This window comes from Mastigoproctus giganteus, chromosome 5 (genome assembly GCF_048544385.1).
Source record: "Mastigoproctus giganteus isolate SK-2022 chromosome 5, ASM4854438v1, whole genome shotgun sequence".
Classification (NCBI taxonomy): Eukaryota; Metazoa; Arthropoda; class Arachnida; order Uropygi; family Thelyphonidae; genus Mastigoproctus; species Mastigoproctus giganteus.
Genome location: NC_143579.1, coordinates 236,425,074 through 236,449,658, shown reverse-complemented (window position 1 = coordinate 236,449,658; position 24,585 = coordinate 236,425,074). Strand labels below are relative to the sequence as shown.

General features: G+C 37.4%; 1 protein-coding gene across 1 annotated transcript in view; it reads right to left on the bottom strand.

Moving 5' to 3' along the window:
- The window catches only part of pont (RuvB-like helicase pontin), a 90,935-nt gene extending 66,868 nt beyond the window's left edge, over window positions 1-24,067 (bottom strand). Inside the window, 2 exon segments of the mRNA XM_090373824.1 lie at window positions 2,365-2,451; window positions 23,838-24,067. Of these exon segments, the coding sequence (XP_090229950.1) occupies window positions 2,365-2,451; window positions 23,838-23,978 (228 nt within the window). The 5' untranslated portion in view covers window positions 23,979-24,067.
- Window positions 24,068-24,585: the final 518 nt, after the last annotated feature.

The following is a 24,585-nucleotide window of genomic DNA, read 5'->3' as shown; positions in this document are numbered from 1 at the left end:
AGTGGAAGCAGAGGGTGCTAAAAATCTCTGGGTACAACCAGGCTGTCAGGCATGGAAACTGAACTTTGTCTGTTACAACGTAAGATCACTCATCGGTGAAGACAGGATATTAGAGCTGGAAAAGGAATTAGAAAAATGTGAATTGGAATATCATCGGTTTGGCTGAAACAAGAAGAAATGAATCACTTATATGTTTATCAAGTAGAAATCTGCTGTACACCAATGGAAACAGTGAAAGGAGCGAAGGTGGAGTTGGGTTTCTGGTACATAAAGATATAAAAAACAACATTTTGGAATTCAAAAGTACATCAAGGGTGTCAAGACTAATACTCAAGATTTCTAAGAGGTACAAGCTAAAGGTTATAATGATTTATGCACCAACATCGCACAATGATGATGAAGAGGTTGAAGAAATGTACACCGAAATTGAGAGTCTCCTAGATGAGCAGAAAACCCATTTGTGGATTATGAAAAGGCATTTGACTCCATACAGCATAAGGCAATGTTTCGGACACTGGAAAGACAAGGCATAAATACCCCATATATTATGATTTTTAAGAAAATATATGAGAACGCTATCTCCTTTATTAGACTAGACAAAGACAGCAGGAAATTTAAAATCGAGAAAGGAGTTCGACAAGGAGACACAATATCTCTGAAGCTGTTTACTGCTGCCCTTGAGGAAGCTTTCAGAAGATTAGATTGGTCGCAGAAAGGAGTCAATGTGAATGGAGAGTACCTAAACCATTTACGATTTGCAGATGACATTGTGGTCATAAGCCATGATCCCAAAGAATTAGAGGAAAATCTTAATCAGTTATGCAGAGTTAGTAAGGATTTTGGACTAAAGATGAATATGGCTAAAACAAAAGTAATGATGAACAAGTATGCGACAGAAAGGGACATAATGATTGAAGGAGCAGTAATTGAAAAGGTGAGTCATATACTTATCTGGGACAAGTTATTAGCTGTAATAATGACAAATGGCTGGAAGTCAAGAGAAGAATAAATTTTGGATGGATAGCATTCAGGAAATATAGTCACATACTGAAGAGCAATATCCCAGTTTGTCTGAAATGTAAAATAATGAACCAGTGTATACTCCCCACCATGACTTATGGAAGTTAAACTTGGGCACTCATCAAAAGAATGGAAGAGAAGCTGAGAACTACACAGCGAAGAATGGAACGAATTATATTGGGAATCAGACTGTTAGATAAGAAGAGAAACACATGGATTAGGCAGCAAACTCAAGTAAAGGACATTCTTATCAAAACTAAAGAACTAAAATGGCCTTGGGCAGGACACATAGCTCGAAGACATGATGACAGATGGACTAAGAAAATAACAGAATGGTACCCAAGAGGAGCTAGAAGAAAACCTGGAAGACAACGGCGGAGATGAATAGATGAAATTCATGAGTTTTTGGGTAGTAAATGGATGGCCATGGCACAAAACAGAAGGAACTGGAAAGTTGCTGGAGAGGCCTTCATCCTGCAGTGTATTGAAAATGGCTGATGATGATGATGATGATTAAAAACAACATTAGCTACTTTAGGTTGACAGTTGTAGTTGTTCCTAAAGAGCACGTGTGCCCAAGCACTGTCACCATCACTGGAGAAAGTTAACAGAGAGAAGAGTTATTTAGAAGCTTTTTCAAAATTGCAATAACATGAATTTGAAATGGTCTCTCTTTTATTAATCATTAACCAATTATGTTCTAAGGCTGCCTAAATATTGAAAACTATTTGATTAAGAAAATTCTGACACCCTTCATTTCTGCAAAACAAAGATGCTTAGCAATAGTCCTTTCTTTTATTTTTTTTAACAAGGTAATGAAAAAGGCACAATGACAAAACAAAAAACACTATTTAGCATTTAAAAATCATAAAAATATGTAAAAATATTTTGGTAAACCAGTGATCATAAGCTGCTGAAATCAAGAGTATATTCAGTTCAAAGATTATAAGAAAAGATCAAGTTTTTATGGGAAAACATTCATAAATCTTTCTGAAAAACTTAAATTCTCTGCCAAAAGATAATTTGTGGTGTTATCAGTGTTAAAGGTAAAAACTACAGTCATTATTAAGATTCCTGTAAATAGTCGAATAACCTTCACTAACAATAAAATGCTTTGGTTTGAAACTTATGTTAATTTTTTTATAAGTAAGAGAAGTAATATTAATCTAAAAAATAGACATGTAATTAAATATAAAAGAATCATTTGATTAATTAATTTTTAATATATTTTTCTAAGATAAAGCTGAAAGTTCCTGAATGCTTCATATTTTTGCACACCAGTGTACTTTCTATATTACCTAGTGCAGATAGTTATACAGTAATTAATGCATACAGAAATATTACCTTGCCTGTTCCTGGAGGTCCAGCAAGTAAAACTGCTCTTCCTGCCATCTTTTTAGTTTTAATCAGCTCCACAATAATGCCAGCAGCCTTTAAAGAGCATTTAATATACAAGGTAGAATTATAACAACATACAGTCTCCATAGAAATATTTTAAAATAGTTTTGATCTGTAACTTAATAATAGATAATTATTGATTTTGAATTAAAAAGATAACAATGAAAATGCTTCAACTTTAAACACAGTAATAGAATACTTTAGGTTATGATGACTTTTATGAGTGGGGTCACCATACTCTTAAGAAATCATTTTGTTCAGAAAATTTTAGAATAAGTTCATAATATTTATAATATTCTGAAATTCTACTTTTGCTGATTTGTTATTGGAACTAGCACATGATATACAGCCTTAAAATGTATGCACCTTTTAAGTGTAAATGAAATTTTTTAGAGAATGTTGACATTTTTTTAAAATATATTTTACTGAAATAGTGTGGGGGAGGAGAAATTGGATTGGATATGCATTGTGAATTGACAGATTAATGAAGGATGTGATGAAGGGAAAAGTTGATGGCAAGATGCCAAAAGGAAGACTTGGGAAAACTATGACAGGGAATGGTGGACATGGGAGATACAGAGTAGTTGTTGACGTATATGCCTGGACCTGCCCTTGGTAGAACACTGATGATGACATAATAGACAACAGTTGGAAACCATTTAGGGATGGTTTGCTGAGTTTACTCTGTTAATTTCAAGCAAATTGCTAACATCGGGTGATTTCCATACATGTAGACTTTCGTATGTGTATGGAAATGCACATAAACAGGGCTATGTGTGTGGAAAATCACCTGATATTAATAATCTTGCAAAAATGAATAAATACATGATAAGAGGTGTTTGAAATGCACTTATATGCTGAACTTTTAACTTCTATTGGAACATAAGCATGCCTGCCTGTCATTGTAGCAATTTTCATGGTAATGCCTTATGATGATTAAATGAAATTGTCTTAAGGTATCATTCAGAATAGTCTCACACATGGCCTTCAATGCAAGTGTTGCAAGTTGCTGACTGCTGTACTAATATATTGTCAAAACAGAACAAAAGTTTTGATATTTTTCTTTCTGTTAAAAGCTATTGAAATTTGCATAATCCAGTTTTCTCCAGAAACTAATGGTAAGATGAACCTGATGTTTGTTTTGAAATATAATCCAATGTAAACATATCCATCTATATGATAATTTGCTTATGTTCCTCTGTCTGAAACATTCTTTGAACTTGAATAGCTCAAAGACTAAACAAGCTTTTTATCTGATTCCTTTTGCAATGGGTTTTACTTAGAAGACTGAGAAGGAAGGAAAAAAAAAAAAAAAAAAAAAAAAAAATTTGTAGTAAAATTTTCCAACCAATTTTCAAAACTTCCTTTATTTTTTAACAGTTCCATAATTGAACTGTTGAGCAACAGTTTTGGCAAAATATTTGCATTGGTACTTAAATAACTAAAAGACTTACCAAGCTTTTGATCTGATTCCAATAGGTTTTATTTAGCATTAAACTAATAAAAAAACCAACCAATTTGCAGTAAAATTTTTCGAAACATTTTCTGACCGATTTTCAAAATTTCCATTATTTTTTACAGTTCCATTACAAAACTGTTCAGCATCAGTTTTCTTACAGTTCTGGCAAAATATTCATCATGGGTACACTAGTTTTATAAATAACTAAAAGACTTACCAAGCTTTTGATCTGATTCCAATAGGTTTTATTTAGCATTAAACTAATAAAAAAAACCAACCAATTTGCAGTAAAATTTTTCAAAACATTTTCTGACCGATTTTCAAAATTTCCATTATTTTTTACAGTTCCATTACAAAATTGTTCAGCATCAGTTTTGTTACAGTTCTGGCAAAATATTCATCATGGGTACACTAGTTTTATAATACTGCACATATAAAATATATAACATGTAATGTGCATATAAATATATAAAATATTTTAATAAACTAAAACTCTTTCCCTCTTCCATAATAAAAACTACTTTGGATTATTTTTTTGTCTCAGACACTATAAAATATTTAAGTATTGTAACAACAGTGAACAACAAATACCATCAGGCTGATATGGTGCCTCAATTTTTATAATGCTGCCTAGTATTTTCAGCAGTATTGCTCCAAGTTTTTCTGCCTTCATACATGAAACATCTGAAATTCAAATTGCCTTATCTGATGTCAGTTGATTATACTGTTGAATATTACAGAAAATAAACTATTGGTAGCACTCTGTTACAGCATTTCTTATGCAGGTGAAGGTACTGTCACAATATTATGATGAAGAATAACAGCTCTACAATGAACAGGAGACTCAACATTCATTATGATGACAAAGAAAACAAAACAGCTATCAGAAGAGATCCTCTGCTTTCATTATGCAGTGCATTTGATACACAATACTATGAGTTTAATATTGATTGTGATAATATCAATGACCTGATACACAAAATGTATATTATTTAATTCATCTAAATTTGTAAAAGTTTAATAAGTAATTGTACATAGTGTTTCAAAACCAAAACTGATGAAAATCGCATACGTGTTTATAGAAGTCAATGATTCTTATAAACTAAGTAATATTGCTAACTGCATTAAAAATTAAAATATCTATTAACATGTTAAATTTTAACTTGAATTTTATAATAAATTAAGTATTTGCCATATAGTGCAATGAAGCTTTTATTGCACCAGAAAGAAAAAAAAAAAAAAGAGACAGGAATAAAACACAAATTAGGCACCTCACTCCTCACATAGGTACCTATTCAGTTGACCTTTCAATATCTTAAAACTGTCAACCTCAAACACCTGCAGAGGTAACTTGTTCCAGCAGTCTTTCAGTCTTGTAACAACCATTATTTAGGTAAAATGGTCACGCCACACACATCTTGAGTACTGCATACAAGTCTGGAGGCCTCATTTTAGAAAAAATGTGGAGCTTCTGGAATGAGTACAGAGAAGGGCAACAAGATTGGTGAGGGGAACAGAGGTGCCCTTACCAAGAAAGGCTTCAGTTCTGCAAACTGCAACATCTGGAGACTAGGCACCTCAATCAGATCACCTTACTGGTGCCTAGTCTCCAGATGTGGTTTTAAATGGATTGAGCATGCTGAATGCTGATGGGATTCTTCCTCTTGCTCAGACCTCAGACATGAGGGGGCACAAATTCAAACTGAGAAAGGATGGTTGCAGAATAGATATACTGAAGTTTGCCTTTAGCCAGTGGGTGCTTGATTGCTGAAACAAACTTCCATCTGTTATTGTGGAAGCAGATGGCTTAAATAAATTTAAGGAAGAACTAGACAAACTATTGGAGGCAATGATAAGTGAAATGGGATTTTTTTTTTGGTTGTTGCTGTATAAGCTTGCTTTCTCACATCATCATTTGCCACTGCTAAAATCTGAACTTAAGAAAGATTAGAAATATTACAAAGTTTAAATTTACTATGTATTACAGAATTTAAGCTGTTATCAAAACTTTATCCATTAGTGAAGTAAAAATTCAGCTACCAAAGTAACAAAAAATAAATTCTTAGAAGAAATACTTTTAGAAAAGTTAAGAATCAAATTTACAAAATATTGTCAAAATTAATTTCACAAAATTAATGAGAAAAATTTACAGAATTGCAAAAATTAAATTTAAACAAAAATTTTGTCTACCAGACATCTGATTTTAATTCCCTTCAGTTAAGTTGCCAGAGCCAACTGAAAACGTCTGCTCTCTTCCACATTTTCCCATATGCCTTTCGTACAAAAAATCTATTACTGCAACAGTAAACTTTATTACTTCAATTAGGGTAAATGCATTTTTACTGTAACAGTAAGTTGAATTTTATTATTTCTCCAGTATAGTTTTAGTTTTCAATCTGCATCATCATTTGTATTACGATAGAATGAAGGCCACTGAAAAATAAGATAAGTAGGCGTTGATTATTACTGCATTTTTTGCTCCACTTGCTTTCATATATATGGATGTGCCTACTTCTGAAAAAAAATATATAAAAATGCCAGTTTAAAACACATCTGCTCTCTTCCACATTTCCCCATATGACTTTTATACAAAAAATCTATTATTGCAACAGTAAACTTTATTACTTTAATTATAGTAAACTTTATTACTGTAACAGTATATTGAATTTTATTATTTCTTCAGTATAGTTTTCAATCTGCATTATAATTTGTATTAGGACAGAATGAAGATCACTGAAAAATCAGATAGGTGGGCACTGATTACTACTGCATTTTATGCTCTACATGCTTTCATACATATAAAATATATATATATATATATATATATTTAAAAATATATCTGAAAAAAAAAAATAATAAAAAAATAAATATATATATATAAAAAACTGACATCAAAATAAAAAAAGAACAGGATAGATTATTCTTTTTTAAATAATGATCATAATATTTTAATTTTTCACCTTCACTGTTGCCTATGAAAACTAGAAATTACAATTATCACAAATGAAAATTATGTATGACCATGAAATTGAATGGACTATATCACTTAACATGTATATTAAACCAAAATACTGTCACTGAAATTGAGATATAAAAATACAGAGCCTGTATGTGATATAATTTCTACAACCTTTTATGGGAGATATATATGTAAAACTGAAGTAGATATACTGTAAATAATTAAGCAGGTATAAAGACGAAAGATCAAAGAAATATATATGTAACCACACCCAGTTTGTTCTATATATAATATACAGGGATTCCTTGTTATCCAAGGATAATTGGTTCCAGAAAATTCCACTTAAAACGTGGACCAAATTTTCATAATGTGTATTATATACTTTTACATGTACATAGAACTGAAAAATGAGACTATTTTATTAGACATTTTTTATTATATGTTGCACAATGTAAGGTTAAGTAAAATTTATCAAAGTTACACTATTTTTCAGGTTTACGAATAAAGAATGAATCCACAGTTTGTGTTTTTTTGCCATTTTTTTCAGATAAAATTGTGTCGTAGCATTTAGTTATGTCTTTAACTTCACGCTTAACTTTTGCTACATGATCATGAAGAGGGTCTTTCTCACAAAAATATTCAAGTGCTTGGTCAATTTTCTCAAAGGCTTCCTTTAATTCTTTAATTTTCAAATTCTCGTAACTGTGGGGACTTGGATAATGAACACTCGGATACCAGGGACCCCATGTATATACACAGAGTGGTCGCTTTATTGGGTATATCTACCTAATAAAGTTTTTACGTAATGGAGCGTTCCCTCAATAACAGCATCATGTTCATACCATGTGAACCAAGGTGGGTGAACATACGTGCAGGATGATGCACATGTGCAATTCGCTGCAAGAATGGTCAAGACACAAGATTTACTTGACCTGGTGTGGTAGTCATCTCCAGTATCTTGGAAATGGAGTTTCAACTAAAACTGTGTCTTGGGTGGGTCGAGATTGGTCCAACAATCAACTAACATCCACCTAATGGTGATCCTGTGGTTGGATCACCATTGGCTGGATGCAAACAGCTTGATGATGTAAACTTTAAATGAATAAAGATGTTTAAAGTTTGTGCTCAGGCTTTTTGGAGCATATTTTGCATTCTCAAATAACAAATCTTTCAAAAAAATTTTGAAACTTCATAGTGTTGGCACCTTTCTGGTGCTCTACCACTCTTCCAACTTTTGTTTTGAAAAGCTAAAGCATAGATGGCAGAGAAGCTGATAGGTTTTCATGTGCAATTACTCTGTGAAAACCACACAAAATCATTCTGGAAACTATTGCAGTAAAAATTTGTCTATACTGAGGAAGGAACAGAACTGAACTGATTCTTGGTGCTGCCTTACATTAAACACATATGAGGAAGGTATAAAAAATTTCAGATTTTTAATCATTAATTAATAGTTATTATGGGCTTGGATTGTTATTTTAGACCAACTAGCACCCCACTAGGTTAAATACACTTTTTTTTTTTTTTTTGAAGAAATGCTTCATATCATTACATATACAAGTCTTGTACTTACTCCAAACATCATTCAACTTACAATGCTGGTCTCTTAAGAAACTCAAAAAAATCATATGCTGAGCTCATATTCAAGGAAGAATCCAATGTGTTATCCTACTGACTAATCAGTCTTATAAACATCTGGGCTAAAACTGCTAAACTGTTTTTAATCAACTAATGGTTTCCTTTGAATTAGTAAATAGTGGATGAATACTGTGGTTTTTCTATGTGGCCCATCAGCCATGTAATCTTCAACTATGTTAGGAAAAACCTGCATGATAGCAGCCAACACTAACACTGTTTATTTTATTATCAACAGCTTTTGACCCTGTGCCACTGGTTTACCATTAACCAAACACAAACAATATGAAGTCCTAAGATGTGCCCTTAACAAGGTTCAGGGACACACCCAGCTGATGTTAAAAAAGTAAAAAATAAAAAGGTGGCTGACAATTGAGGAGGCTGAAAGCAAATATTTATAGCTTCCAACGTCTTAATCAACATTTCTGAACGGTTTTCTATAAATGAACACAAGCAGATGACAGCCCATATGCTCCTGATTGGGTTAATAGTTCGTTCAGGCACCAGTGGCAAAACTACCATTACTGCTTGGTCTGCTGTTGTGGTGTATGCGGGAGGATGATGTAAAATTTGTAGTTTCACTCCTATTAGGGATTGTCACCCCAGTCCCTTTTCTCCTGAGAAGAGTATATCTCAATTTTTTTCCATTGAGCCATCTTTTATATACATTCCTTAATGACTTATCCATAGCAGTTCGTAACATGGAAGCGACATTCTTTATGTGAGTCAAATGTCTAAGAATATGGCAAAAACATATAAACAACAGTATGAGCTCACCCACTTCACTGGAAAAATTAACTTTAGCTGATTAACTAAAAGATTCAAGTACATAAGTTCCTGAAATTGCACTGTCTCTTTTTTTTTTTTTTTTTGTAAACCCCAAATACGAGAGGTATTAGAACCTGTAGTACTTAGTACCGTGTTTGGGTTGGAGGTTAAGAAGACGAAAGAAGATATTTGTTGACATTGGACTTGAACTTCTGTAGACTGCAATTTTCAGGAAATACGTATGAAGGAAGGTTGTTCCAGAAAACGGCAGTTGAATGAATAAACGAGGAAGATGAAAAGTTGGTTCTGTGTGTTTGAAGTTGGACAGTAAATGGATGTTGGCCAGTGGCGGCATGTGTTTGGGCTGTTTTGAAAGAGAGAGCGGGAATTATGAAAGCCAATTCAGAAGAACAGTGCCCATGGAAATATCTGTAGAAGAGGCATGCAGCAGAAACAATACATCTATGAGACAGCGAGTGGAGATACCCTGTCGAAGATGAATCATTAATTACCCTAACTGCCCTCTTCTAAATGAAGCCTGAGAGAGGTTTTGGGGGCACTACACCAGTTGTGGGAAAAATATTCCATGGTAGGACGCTTTGCAATTTGTAAAGAGTGAACAGCTGTTTGGAAGAAAAGTAACACTGAGAACGAAAGAGAAAACAAAGTTTTTTAGATGCAGAGGAAGCAATATTTGTAATGTGCTCGTGCAAAGAAAGATTAGAAGTCAGGGTAATCTCCAAAAGAGATATATCATTTTGCCTAGAAATCGGAGTGCCACCAAAGATAAGCATAGGAGCAGAACAATCCTTTTTGCGAGTTATAAGACAAGACTAAGCTTTAGAAGGATTGAAATCAACTAAGTTGTCATTGCCCCACTGGAGAATTACCTGGAGATCGGCATTTAAAGAATTGGTAGCAGATTTTCGAGAATTTGAAAATGATTGAGCAGGACAAGGTTTCTCAAAATGGAAAGTGGAATACAATGTGCTATCATCGGCAAAACTATGGATAGGATTCCAGTCAATGGAAGAAGGTCATTAATACACAAGAGGAAAAGAACTGAACCTTGGGGGACACCGGCATTAGTGGAGAAGTTAGAAGACAGAGAGCCATCTACCATCACCCTCAGTGAGCGATCAGGGAGAAAACTGGACAACCAATTACAAAAATCAGTTGGCAAACCACAAGATGGAAGCTTGTTTAGAAGACCATTATGCTAAACATGATCGAAAGCCTTTGAGATGTCAAGAGCAACTGCTTGTGTTTCACTGAACTTTTCCATTGAATTAGTCCATAAATGGGTAGAATAAGCCAGAATATCACCAGTGAATCAACACTGACAGAATCCATACTGGCGGTTGTTGATCAGGTGGAAGATTTCTAGGTAGTTTAAGAGTTGGCAGTTAATTGATCTCTCCATTACTTTAGAAAGAAGAGAAGTAATTGCAATTGGACGATAATTGGGTGGGAAAGATTTGTCTCCCTTTTTAGGAACTGGCTGGATATGAGCAAATTTCCAAAGAGAAGGAAAAACATCTTTGGAATAAGAAAGTGAAAAAAGGCGGCAAAGAACAGGGGAGCACAGGTTTTGAGAACAATTGGAGAAATACCATCGGGACCTGGAGCTTTCTTAGCATCAAGATTCGTCAAAATCTTTCTGACGTCCTTTGCCGGAAGACCATAGGAGGCATTGAATGGAGCATGTTGGGAATGGTGGGAGGTGTTTTACCAAGATCATTAATACATGAATTGGAAGAAAAATGGGATGCTAGCAGGTCAACTTTATCCTTGGCTGAAGTGACAAAAGAACCATCTGGTTTGGACAGAGGTGGGAGCAGAGATGGGCAAAAGTTGCGGCCAATAGCTTTGGCAAGAGACCAGAATGCTTGGCTACCATTAGGGCAAGAAGCAAGTTTTCTACTCTTAGCCAGTTCAAACTCTAGTTTGGACTGGTTAATAACTGCTTTACAATTGTTGCGAGCTTTGGTGTAGGCAGAAAATGAAACTGAAGAATTAGAAACAAGCCAATTACGATATGCAACGTTCTTCTCTTGAACAGCCTTAGCACATTTATTGGAAAACCAAGGTTTTGATGAAGGACGAGATTTTAAAGTGGAGTGTGGGATAAAGGATTCCATTCCTGGCAGGAATAATTTCACTGACATGATCTGAGCAAACGGCGACATAAGAAGGTTTGAAACAGTAATCAGACCACGGAAAAGAAATCTCACAGGTCATCCCATTTTGCATTCTTGTAATGCCAAACAATACGAGGTTGGGAATAGCCATGAGATAAAGGCTCCACTGGAGAAGAGACAATCACCAAGTTGTGATCTGAGGTGCCTAAAGGACCTTTCACTTCGACCGTGTACTTAGATGGGTTGTTTGTGAGAAAAGTGTGTTGGCTGTATGGTTAGGATTGTCCGGTATTCTTGTAGGTAAATGAATAATCATTAGTAATTGCAAAAGCCTCAGCATCTCAACCAGCTGGGTCGGTGTGACTAGAAAATTGAAGCCAGCTGGAGTTGTAAACATTTAAAATCACCAAGGAAAATTACCTCACTGTTAAGAAAGTTGGACTGGAGAAAATCAAGTTGCAAAGAGAGGAAGTCAAAGAGCTCCAAGTGATTAGTGGAGTTGGGAGAAAGGTAGAGACAACAGATGAATTTAACACAATGAGGTAGAGAGATTTTAAGCCAAAGAAGATCGAAAAGAGGAGATTCCAAATTACCAAGTCTCTGACAGGGAATATTGCAACAGACGTATGCACAAGTACCACCTTTGAGGAGAAAGGAATCATACAGCAAATAATTTGGGCAACTGAGATGAGCAGTAGTTGAATCAACCAATAACTGAGATTCTGTCAGAAAAAGTGCATGTGGTTTGGCAGACTGGAAGTGGAAATGGACATTGTTGAGATTAGAATTGAGACCACGTATATTTGTGAAATGAATTAGGAAGTGTTTGGGAGGTTTAACTCTTTTCGCAGATAAACTTACTCTATTAGTTTGACAATTCATGGTGTACTCAATAGTAAGAAAAAGTGTGTGGGACATGCTGTATGAAATAATGAAATTTTTGGATATGGCGTACACATGGTAAGAATATACCCAGATCCTTGACATAAAGTGGCCTCGACAATGCCCCCCCCCCCATATACACACTACTCGGACTCCCTCCAGTCACTATCTGGCAGAGTAGAGATAGCAAGATTATACACTAGCTGATCCGGAAGCCTCCTACATAGTTACCAATAGGTTCGGTCCGGTGTTCTAACTAGCGTCCAGCCTGCGAACACCGTTTTAGAGCTGTACCCTCGAAATGTAAGGAAGATTGGATCCTGCCACGATGTTCATCACAATCTCAAAAGTCATCAATCATACTGCATGATGAAAAGATGGGGGAAGGGTTGACCGGAACTTAGCTCTGGAGACTAAACTTGGTTCCACCACTTCAAGCCTCCAATAAGCAAAGTGGTGAAATTGCACTGGTTGATGAGAGACATCTACCCCCTAGTACTGCCCGGTAACATAGAGGGGCGGCACTGCTCCATGTGGTGTGGGTGCCACACCTCGACCCCTGCTTACGTTGGTTCACACCTGGGTGGTCACCCACCGTGTGCTTGTGCATGGAAGTTATACCCAGGATTACTAACAGTCCCACCATCTTGAAGGTGCAAGCAGAGGATTTGGCTGTCACTGACCATCCGGACTTCGCCAAAATTGGGTCCACTTGACTTGAGTGTCACCCGAATATCAATTAGCAATTGATAATCGGGTGACACTCCCAATTAGCAGGTACAGCTTGTCTGGCATATCTGAGAGAATATCTGTGACAACCTGAAGGACCCTTAAATACCTTGAAAGAGCACACTTTAATATATTTGCCTATACATCATTATTTAAGAAACATCTGTTAAAACTCCTGTGGAAGGAATGATCACTTTGTTTTTGTTTCATTTAAATACTAATCTTTATTATTTCTCTCAATGGAAAATTGCTGTATCTCTTTAATAATCCAGAAGTCATCATCATCAGCCATTTTCAATCCACTGCAGGATGAAGGCCTCTCCAGCAACTATCCAGTTCCTTCTGTTTTGTGCAATGGCCATCCATTTACTACCCACAAACCCATGAATTTCATCTATCCATCTCTGCCATTGTCTTCCAGGTTTTCTTCGAGTTCCTCTTGGGTACCATTCTGTTATTTTCTTAGTCCATCTGTCATCATGTCTTCGAGCTATGTGTCCTGCCCAAGACCATTTTAGTTCTTCAGTTTGATAAGAATGTCCTTTACTTGAGTTTGCTGCCTAATCCATGTGTTTCTCTTCTTATCTAACAGTCTGATTCCCAATATAATTCATTCCATTCTTCGCTGTGTAGTTCTCAGCTTCTCTTCCATTCTTTTGGTGAGTGCCAAAGTTTCACTTCCATAAGTCATGGTGGGGAGTATACATTGGTTCATTATTTTACATTTCAGACAAACTGGGATATTGCTCTTCAGTATGTGACTATATTTCCTGAATGCTATCCATCCAAAATTTATCCTTCTCTTGACTTCCAGCCATTTATCATTATTACAGCTAATAACTTGTCCCAGATACGTATATGACTCCACCTTTTCAATTACTGCTCCTTCAAATCATTATGTCCCTTTCTGTCGCATACTTGTTCATCATTACTTTTGTTTTAGCCATATTCATCTTTAGTCCAAAATTCTTACTAACTCTGCATAACTATTAAGATTTTCCTCTAATTCTTTGGGATTGTGGCTTATGACCACAATGTCATCTGCAAATCATAAATGGTTTAAGTACTCTCCATTCACATTGACTCCTTTCTGCGACCAGTCTAATCTTCTGAAAGCTTCCTCAAGGGCAGCAGTAAACAGCTTCGGAGATATTGTGTCTCCTTGTCGAACTCCTTTCTTGATTTTAAATTTCCTGCTGTCTTCGTCTAGTCTAATAAAGGAGATAGTGTTCTCATATATTTTTTTCAAAATCATAATTAGCATTAGCATTAGCAGAGGCATATGATGCAAGAAAGCAAGCTTATTCAGCATCAGCCAAAAAAAAAAAAAAAAAACCCACTCCCATTTCACCCCTCCGTTCGTTCGAAATACCTGTCCAGTTGAGCTTTAAATTTGTTTAGGCTATCAACTTCAACAAGTGATGGAAGTCGGTTCCACCAACCAACCACCCGCTGGCCAAAGGCAAATTTCCGCACATCTATCCGACATCCGTCCTTCCTCAATTTGAATTTATGCCCTCTGAGGTGATTATTCTGAGAAAGATGAAGAATCCCATTGGCATTGAGCATGCTCAAACCATTCAAAGCCTTATACACCTCTATCAGATCACCTCGCCGGTGCCTAGTCTCCAAACTCTGTAATTTGCAAAACTTAAGCCTTTCTTCGTAAGAGCAACCCTTTGTTCCATTTACTAATCTTGTTGCCCTTCTCTGTACCCGTTCCAGCAGCTCTACATCCTTCTTGAAATGAGGCCTCCAGACCTGTATACAGTACTCAAGATGTGGCCTTACCATTGCCTTATACAAGGGAATAATCACCTCCTTATCCCTGCTAGAAAAATTCCTGTATATCATTGACAAGACACCATGAGCTACTCTTGCAGCTCGTCTGCACTGCTCAGAGAACTTCATATCTGCCTGCACAATTACCCCCAGGTCCTTTTCATTCTCCACCACTGTCAGTGTAGTACAGCAGAGTTGATACGTTGCTCTGGGGTTACTGTTTCCCATATGCAGCACTTTACATTTGTCGATGTTAAACCTCATTTGCCACCTCTCAGCCCATCTGTTCAACCTTTCCAGATCCTGTTGCAGCAGCATAGCGTCAGTATTGTCCTTAACGACCCTGCCTATGCCTTGTCTTTCCAGTGCCCGAAACATTGCCTTATGCTGTATGGAGTCAAATGCTTTTTCATAATCCACAAATGCCAGGCATAATGGTGTTTTATATTCATTTGCTTTCTCCATTAGCTATGATATTACGTGAAGGTGATCCATAGTTGAGAATCCTGTCCTAAAGCCAGCTTGCTCTTTCGGTTGATTCTCATCAAGTATTCTTTCTAATCTGTTAGTAATGACCCAGAAGTACCCATTTTAAATACATATGTACTTTTGTATAAAAATAATATTAGTTCTATCCACAAAACAATTCAGAGAATTGTCATCTTGAAATGCAATAATTTCTTTGAATTCTTGTTTGAAAGCTCTTGTATACAAGAAGTTTGTTTATGCTTGTGCATTACCTATGCATAAACAAACTTCTTCATACTCTTAGACATTTAGCCAAGAAAAATCCTTTACACTTGTATATAGTTTAATTAAATGTAATTGCTAAAGTAACTTGTCCTTCAATTTTGGAAACACTGAATTCTGCATGATGGTTTAAATCAAAATTGAAATAAGTATACAAATACCTGGCATGAGTCAGGATTTCTGTCACTGGTACAATTTGTGTGCTTTTCTATATGCTCCATTTCTGGTCCAAGTATCCTCATTATGACTCTTCCGATTGGCATATTTAACTTCCACTGCAACATAATAAGCCTGTCATCTTGAGTCCATTTAGTTGAAAAAACCAGCTGAGGAGTCAACCTAATGAAATTAGGTAGCATCAGACAAGTGTTCACACAACGATATGGTCAGACATTCTCAGTTTGAAGAATATACCTCCAATGATGCTCCAGCTGAATCATTTAAAGATTATGATGATACTGTGCAGAAAATGAAAACCAAGACTTTACATCGGGCCACCACAATATCTAGTAGTATTCCATACCAAACAGCAGGATGCGGAGAAGTCTAAGAAGTAGCCAACCAAATGTTAACATGAGAACGGGCAGACTGTACAGCTCATAGTATTTAGGTATATGGTTTTATCACAGAGACAAGTTAGATCCAGTTTCAGCAGCCTGAATGCAATGGAGCATCTTCCATCTTGAAGACAGAATATGGGATTGGAAACTGATGTTAATCGAGTTGCTCCTACAAACTTAACTTAATCAACCACAGTGAGAAGGATTCCATTTAGGAGGATATTCAATTTTAGGTTGTTCCTGGCTAATGAAAAGACTATGTACTTCATCTTCCAAGACATAAGTTGGAGGCCAAAGGTTTAGAGTCGCTGGAAGCTGACATCAATAAAACAGTGTAAAATATAAAACCTGAATGAGTAATAAAGAAAGAACTCTGGAGATGAAACTTGAATGAATAATAAAGGTGATGAACTCCTGGGCAAACAGGGAGGTTGCACGATCCTGGAGTAATCTGACTTGTATATCCCCGAAGAAACCATTTCTTAAAGATGCCATCCATGAAGCACAAAGAATCTCCATCAATGGTAAAGGAGTCATGGGGGTAAGCATAGAAGCAAGGCAATTCACATTAAATTGAAGGAAGTAGTTAAATAAATGAATACTGCAAGGAAGTTTTTTTTGGTCCCAGGCACTACATACTTTATATACAAACAGTTCAGTCAGGTGAAGGTGAGCAGCCCTTGCCTCCACAGTTTACTGAAGGTATGGTATTAGAAAAGAGATTTGATAGAGTCTTCAAAACTGATCCGAATTTATCTTTATTAATCAACTTGAAATTTAAATTAATACTCAGTAAATTAACATATAATTAGTGTGAAAGTATCACTCTGTACACAGCTATAAAATGTAAGTAAAATGTATTCAAACAGTATGAATAAGAAAGGAATCATTATATGACATCTTACATTGTAAATCCCTTCACAATGAGTTGCCCTACTCATGAACCTCTCCAGAAGCTATGTATGCTGTTATTTATCCTCAGTTGAATGCCACCAGATAGTGTTGGATACTATTGTCTACTCAGGAAGTGAATAGGCACCCCGAGTGTAAGAGTACCTATCAACTTAGGCACCCTGAGTGTAAGAGCTGAAAGATGCTAAAAGAGGTAAGAAATTATAATTCAGCGTAGCTCTGAAGCAAAGCTGCAAGCTATGAAAATTTTAACTAATGTTTGGTTAGTGCAAAAGAAACAATCTTCCACTGATCTAACAGATGTAGCATCATCTAATGCAGAGAAATACTTTTTTGTTTGTAAGTAATGGGATGTGAGCAGCTCATTATTTAAAGAGGATTCTGCCACAGACTCTCTCAATGTCAGTTTAGATTTATAATTTTTTTTTAAGTAATTGCCTGACATAATATAACTAAGGGCTGAATATATGGCAAGTTCAAAAACTGTATGTTAAGCTCACAATATTAGGATACCATTTTATTATATCTGTAAACATTCTACACCTCATAACAAACACAGACATATCTGATAAACTTTCATCTAAAATATTATTAGATTTCTCACACAACAGAATCTTTCACTGAACTCCAGTATTTGAGTACCCCTTGTCTTCGCATTGTGGGCGTGGTAGTAGACTGCATTAGCATTAGTAGAGGCATTTGATGCAAGAAAGCAAGCTTATGCAGCATCAGCCAAAAAAAAAAAAAAAAAAGTAAAATAAATAAATAAAAAATAACCACTTCCACTTCACCCCTCTGTTCGTTCGAAATACCTGTCCAGCTGAGCCTTAAACTTATTTAGGCTATCAACTTCCACGACAAGGGATGGAAGTCTGTTCCACCTACCAACCACCTGCTGGCTAAAGGCAAATTTCCGCACATCTATGCTACATCTGTCTTTCCTCAATTTGAATTTATGCCCTCTCAGGTGATTATTCTGAGCAAGAGGAAGAATCCAATCAGCATTGAGCATGCTCAAACCATTCAAGGCTTTGTACACCTCTATCAGATCACCTCGCTGGTGCCTGGTCTCCAGACACTGTAATTCGCAAAACTTAAGCCTTTCTTCGTAAGAGCACCCCTTTGTTCCATTCACTAATCTTGTTGCCCTTCTCTGTACTCGTTCCAGCAGCTCTACATCCTTCTTGAAATGAGGCTTCCAGGCCTGTATACAGTACTCTAGGTGTGGCCTGACCATTGCCTTATACAAGGGAATAATCACCTCCTTATCCCTGCTAGAAAAATTCCTATATATCATTGACAATACACCATGAGCTACTCTTGCAGCCCGTCTGCACTGCTCAGAGAACTTCATATCTGCCTGCACAACCACAGGTCCCTTTCATTCTCTACCACTGTCAGCGTAGTACCACAGAGTTGATACGTTGCTCTGGGGTTGCTGTTTCCCATATGTAGTACTTTACATTTGTCAATGTTAAACTTCATTTGCCACCTCTCAGCCCATCTGCTCAACCTTTCCAGATCCTGTTGCAGCAGCATAGTGTCAGTAGTGTCCTTGACAACCCTGCCAACCTTCGTATCATCTGCAAAATTGGACATTAAGCTTGATATACCATCTTCAATATCATTTATAAATACAGAAAACAATAAAGGACCCAATACTGAACCCTGAGGGACTCCACTAATAACATTAGTCCACGATGAGCAGTGTCCACTGATTACCACTCTCTGTCGTCTCGCCCCTCAACCATCCCTTTATCCATAGCAGCAATTTGCCTCCAATGCCAAACTGCTCCGATTTGTGCAGCAGTCTTCCATGTGCAACAGTATCAAAAGCCTTTCTAAGATCCAAGTATATAATATCAAAGTTATTCCCTGCATCCAGTTCTTTTGTGACTGCATCATAGTATCAAATCAAATTGGTCAGGCAAGACTTCCCCTTAACAAAACCATGCTGTGTCTGAGCTATAACTGAAGTCTTGTCTAGATGATCCTGCAGTGCTTCTTTAACCAGTGCCTCCATTGATTTCCCGGGAACAGAAGTTAAACTCACAGGTCTATAATTACTTGTGTCAGCCTTTGATCCTCCTTTGTGAATTGGGATCACATTTGCACATCTCCAGTCCATGGGTACCTCCCCTGAGTCCAAGGAAGCTCTCATAATTATGGCTAAGGGTTTGCTTACTTCCTTTGCTGCCTCCTTTAATATAACTGGATAGATCCTATCCACCCCAGGTGCCTTTCTTGTGTTTATCAAGAGACTGGAGTGATTGCATTGTTGAGGTCTGTGATTGGGTGATTAGTATGAATGTGTAATTTGTCTTTCTGATTGTTTGTAGATTCCCTTCTGATTTGGAGGGAAAACGCGAAATTATTATTAGCACGTGTCCTTCTTGTTAGGCATCACCATTGTGCTGGTGGTGTTGGATATTTGTGTGCTGCCGTGTGGCATTATTCTTTTGCTTAGTGTGGTGTTTACTATCACCATTGTGTTGCTGTTGGATGTTTTTCTTTGCTGCGATTTCGGGAGGGAGTCAAGAAAAAATGGTTGTTGGTCACAGTCAGGACTCGCGAGGTGAGTTTCCCTTGTATTGAAGTTGCCATTGTTGTTTAGTGACAAAAGGTTAGGTTTTTATGCGACTTCGGGAAGGATTCAAGAAAAAATGGAGTTGTTTTTAGAAACTTGTATTGATTTTGGTTCCATATTGCCGTTTCTCTTTTTCTTTATTTAGGCTGTGACATATTCTGATGTCAAGTGACTTTGCAGTGTCACATGCAGGTGAGGAGGACAGGGGGAAGGGAAAGCAGTGAGTGTCACCTGCCAATCACTGCCTTCTTCCTTTCTTTTTTTCAAAGTACAGAGGGGGTTCCCGTGATCTGGAGTTCCACAATCTTTTTAAGTGACTATTTATATATATTTCTTCCTATTCTTGAACATGTCAATATAAATTTGCAACCATGTTATGGAACGCACAAAAAATGCTCCCCCCCACATCCCAGTCCAGAGTGGGAACTTGAAGCTAGGGCCAGCCTTTGGGGGAAGAGGGGGATTGCATAGGTGCAACGCATCATCTAGACCACGAACCTGTAAAGTGGGTGCAAAACTACCACACCGGGCCAGCTATTACAGAGGAGAACCTAAGGGGTCCAACAGCTAGTTTAGAATGATTTTTAGCATTAGTAGAGGCATATGATGCAAGAAAGCAAGCTTATGCAGCATCAGCCAAAAAAAAAAAAAAAAAAAACCCCTTCCACTTCACCCCTCCGTTCGTTCGAAATACATGTCCAGTTCAGCCTTAAATTTATTTAGGCTATCAACTTCCACAACAAGGGATGGAAGTCTGTTCCACCAACCAACTACCCGCTAGCTAAAAGCAAATTTCCGCACATATATCCTACATCTGTCTTTCCTCAATTTGAATTTATGCCCTCTCAGGTGATTATTCTGAGCAAGAAGCAGTATCCCATTAGCATTGAGCATGCTCAAACCATTCAAGGCTTTGTACACCTCTATCAGATCACCTTGCTGGTGCCTAGTCTCCAGACACTGTAATTTGCAAAACTTAAGCCTTTCTTCGTAAGAGCAACCCTTCGTTCCATTCACTAAAGTTGCCCTTCTCTGTACTCGTTCCAGCAGCTCTACATCCTTCTTGAAATGAGGCCTCCAGACCTGTATACAGTACTCAAGGTTCGGCCTGACCATTGCCTTATACAAGGGAATAATCACCTCCCTATCCCTGCTAGAAAAATTCCTGTATATCATTGATAAGACACCCTTGCAGCCCGTCTCCACTGCTCAGAGAACTTCATATCTGCCTGCACAATTACCTCCAGGTCCTTTTCATTCTCTACCAATGTCAGTGTGGTACCACAGAGTTGATACTCTTGCTCTGGGGTTGCTGTTTCCCATATGTAGTATTTACATTTGTCAATGTTAAACTTCATTTGCCACCTCTCAGCCCATCTGCTCAACCTTTCCAGATCCTGTTGCAGCAGCATAGCATCAGTAGCATCCTTAACAACCCCGCCAACCTTTGTATCGTCTGGAAACTTGGACATTAAGCTTGATATACCATCATCATTATTATTTATAAATACAGAAAACAACAATGGACCCAACACTGAACCCTGAGGGACTCCGCTAATAACATTAGTCCACGATGAGCAGTGTCCATTAATTACCACTCTATGTCTTCTGCCACTCAACCATCCCTTTATCCATAGCAACAATTAAAGATCAGAGCAGCGAGGGTCTTGCAAAACTCTCACAGGGCAGCTCAAAAATTTAGTTTCTCACTTGCTGGAAAGGATGCCCCAAATATCAACAAAGAGGAGCCTTAATTGAGGCAAGAATTTCTCCTTGTAGTTGTTTCACCTTGAGGGAATGGTTGTGTGATATATTTTTTTTTTCTTGCATCATGTGTCACTACTACTACTACTACTAAGAAGAAAAAAAATTTTTTTTTGGCCTGGTGCAGCAAAAGGCTCAGACTTCCTTGCACCACATGGGTAATATAACCTTTTATTATTAACCTCTATTATGAAGGGATTTGTACAGTGGCATATTCTTATTTTTACATAAATGTATAATAATAACTTTGTTTATCATCAAGACTTCAATATTCCAAATTCTACCTCTGTGGGAATTGAAGGCAATAATTTTATTAATGTAATGATGAACAAACTGGAAAAGTTTAAAATTTTGAAGACTCGAAACGATATTACCCAAGAGCATGAGAAGAAAGGATGGCATGTGTGCTGTACTCCATTCCAAACTACCGAGGAATCAAGGGAAAATATAATCCAAATGCCTTCGGCGCCTGGGTTTGTACGTCTGTAACGATGTGTACTGTGGTAGTAGTAGTAGTGGCATGTGATGGAAGATAGCAAGTGTATGAGCTTATGCAGCATCAGCCAAAAAAAAAAAAAAAATCACACCATTCCCTCTAAATGCCTGTCCAGTTCCTCCTTAAATTTATTCAACCTATCAACTTCCACAACGACAGATGGAAGTTTTTTCCAGCTGTTAACCACCTGCTGGCTAAAGGCAAATTCCCGCACATCTATTCTACATCTGTCCTTTCTTAATTTGAATTTATGCCCCCTTAGGTTCGTAATCTGAAAAAGTGGAAGGATCCCATCAGAATTCGGCGTGCTCAACCCATTCAAGGCCTTATACACCACACAGGTGCCTAGTCTCCAGCCACTGCAATTTGCAGAACTTAAGCCTCTCTTGGTAAGAGGATCCCTTCATTCCCCTCACCAATCTTGTTGCCCTTCTCTGTACACGCTCAAGTAAATCTACATCCTTCCTAAAATGAGACCTCCAGACCTGTACGCAGTACTCAAGGGGTGGCCTGACCATTGCCTTATACAGAGGGACAATCACCTTCTCCCTGCTAGCAAAATTCCTATATATCATCGACAAAACCCCATGACCTGCCCTGGCAGCCTGTCTGCATTGCTCAGAAAACTTCATATCTGACTGCACAATTACTCCCAGGTCTTTTTCATTTTCTACCACACTTAAGGTGGTAGAAAATGAAAAAGACCTGGGAGTAATTGTGTTTGTGGAAGTAACCCCTGAAATAACACGCCCACTTGAATGGGTTGAGCACGATGAATTCTGATGGGATCCTTCCACTTGTTCAGATTACGAACCTAAGGGGGCATACATTCAAATTAAGAAAGGACAGATGTAGTAGTAGTAGTAGCATGTGATGCAAGAAAGCAAATGTATGAGCTTATGCAGCATCAGCCAAAAAAAAAAAAAAAAAAAAATCATACCATTCCCTCCAAATGCCTGTCCAGTTCCTCCTTAAATTTATTCAACCTATCAACTTCCACAACGACAGATGGAAGTTTGTTCCAGCAATTAACCACCCGCTGGCTAAAGGCAAATTTCCGCACATCTATTCTACATCTGTCCTTTCTTAATTTGAATTTATGCCCCCTTAGGTTCGTAATCTGAACAAGTGGAAGGATCCCATCAGAATTCAGCGTGCTGGACCCATTCAAGGCCTTATAATACCTCAATTAGATCACCGTGCAGGTGCCTAGTCTCCAGCCACTGCAATTTGCAGAACTTAAGCCTCTCCTGGTAAGAGGATCCCGTCATTCCCCTCACCAATCTTGTTGCCCTTCTCTGTACATGCTCAAGTAAATCTACATCCTTCCTAAAATGAGGCCTCCAGACCTGTACGCAGTACTCAAGGCGTGGCCTGACCATTGCCTTATACAGAGGGATAATCACCTCCTTTTCCCTACTAGCAAAATTCCTATATATCATTGACAAAACCCCATGACCTGCCCTGCATTGCAATAGAATAGAATGTAGAATAGATGTGCGGAAATTTGCCTTTAGCCAGCGGGTGGTTAATTGCTGGAACAAACTTCCATCTGACGTTGTGGAAGTTGATAGGTTGAACAAATTTAAGGAGGAACTGGATAGGCATCTGGAGGGAATGGTGTGATTTTTTTTTTTTTTTTTGGCTGATGCTGCATAAGCTCATACATTTGCTTTCTTGCATCACATGCCACTACTACTACTTCTCACCTTGAGATATCTAACAGAAAATCGAGCGAAAAGACTGTCAAAATTTCCATAATGGAATTAAGATGCCAGAAAAGTTGAAACTCCCGGCATGGAACCGTACTCGGCAAGTATCGATTGCGTCTAAGGTAAACTCCGCCTTAAGATAGAACAATTCAACGGAAGAACTCAACTTTCTAAGAGACGCCTGACAGTTTATGTGTCAAAAATAAATCAGAATCCTCCTGAAAATAAAAATCTTAAATTTTATTCTAGTAAAGTTTCAAGTTTCACACTTTTATATTCTCACCTCACGTGCCATTTCTTGACCGACAAGACCGGCCGCAACAGACAACGCAGTTCCACTTTCATCAAGTCCTAGTCCTTTAATGTGACTATGTGCTGCAATCCTTTGGGTCTTCGTTACGCTTTTAACTTCTTCTATTTTCATTTTCGTAACCAGATGTTATTAAATTCCGCAAAATATAATTTCCAAACAGCAATCAAATTACCAAAACACGAAGGAACAATGTTGCTAAGTTAAGCAGCGCCCTCTTGAATATTAGCATTAGTAGAGGCATTTGATGCAAGAAAGCAAGCTTACGCAGCATCAGCCAAAAAAAAAAAAAAACCACTTCACCCCTCTGTTCGTTCAAAATATATACAGGGTGTTTCAGTTAAACGTTTCAGAACTTCTAAGAGGGGTAGGGTACATCCTGACAACTCGAAATCATATAGCAATGTGGGGTCGGAAATGCTTTCCTGAAGCGGTGTTGTACACAGAAGCACCATAAAGAAAAGAGACCGTAAGTGAGAAATCGTTTTAATAATACATGAAAAGAAGCAAAAGGTACATGGATTAAAGTAAGTGTTCGAAGTTTCTTCCACGGGCTACAATGCACGCCTCACATCTCCGACGCATGGACATCCGAACATTCTGGAATACTCCAGGCGAATTTCGAATTTCTTCGGCAGCTACTGCGATTCTTGCAACCAGCTCCTCAGCATTGTCAACAGGGGTGTCATAAACTAGCGATTTCATATGACCCCAGAAATAA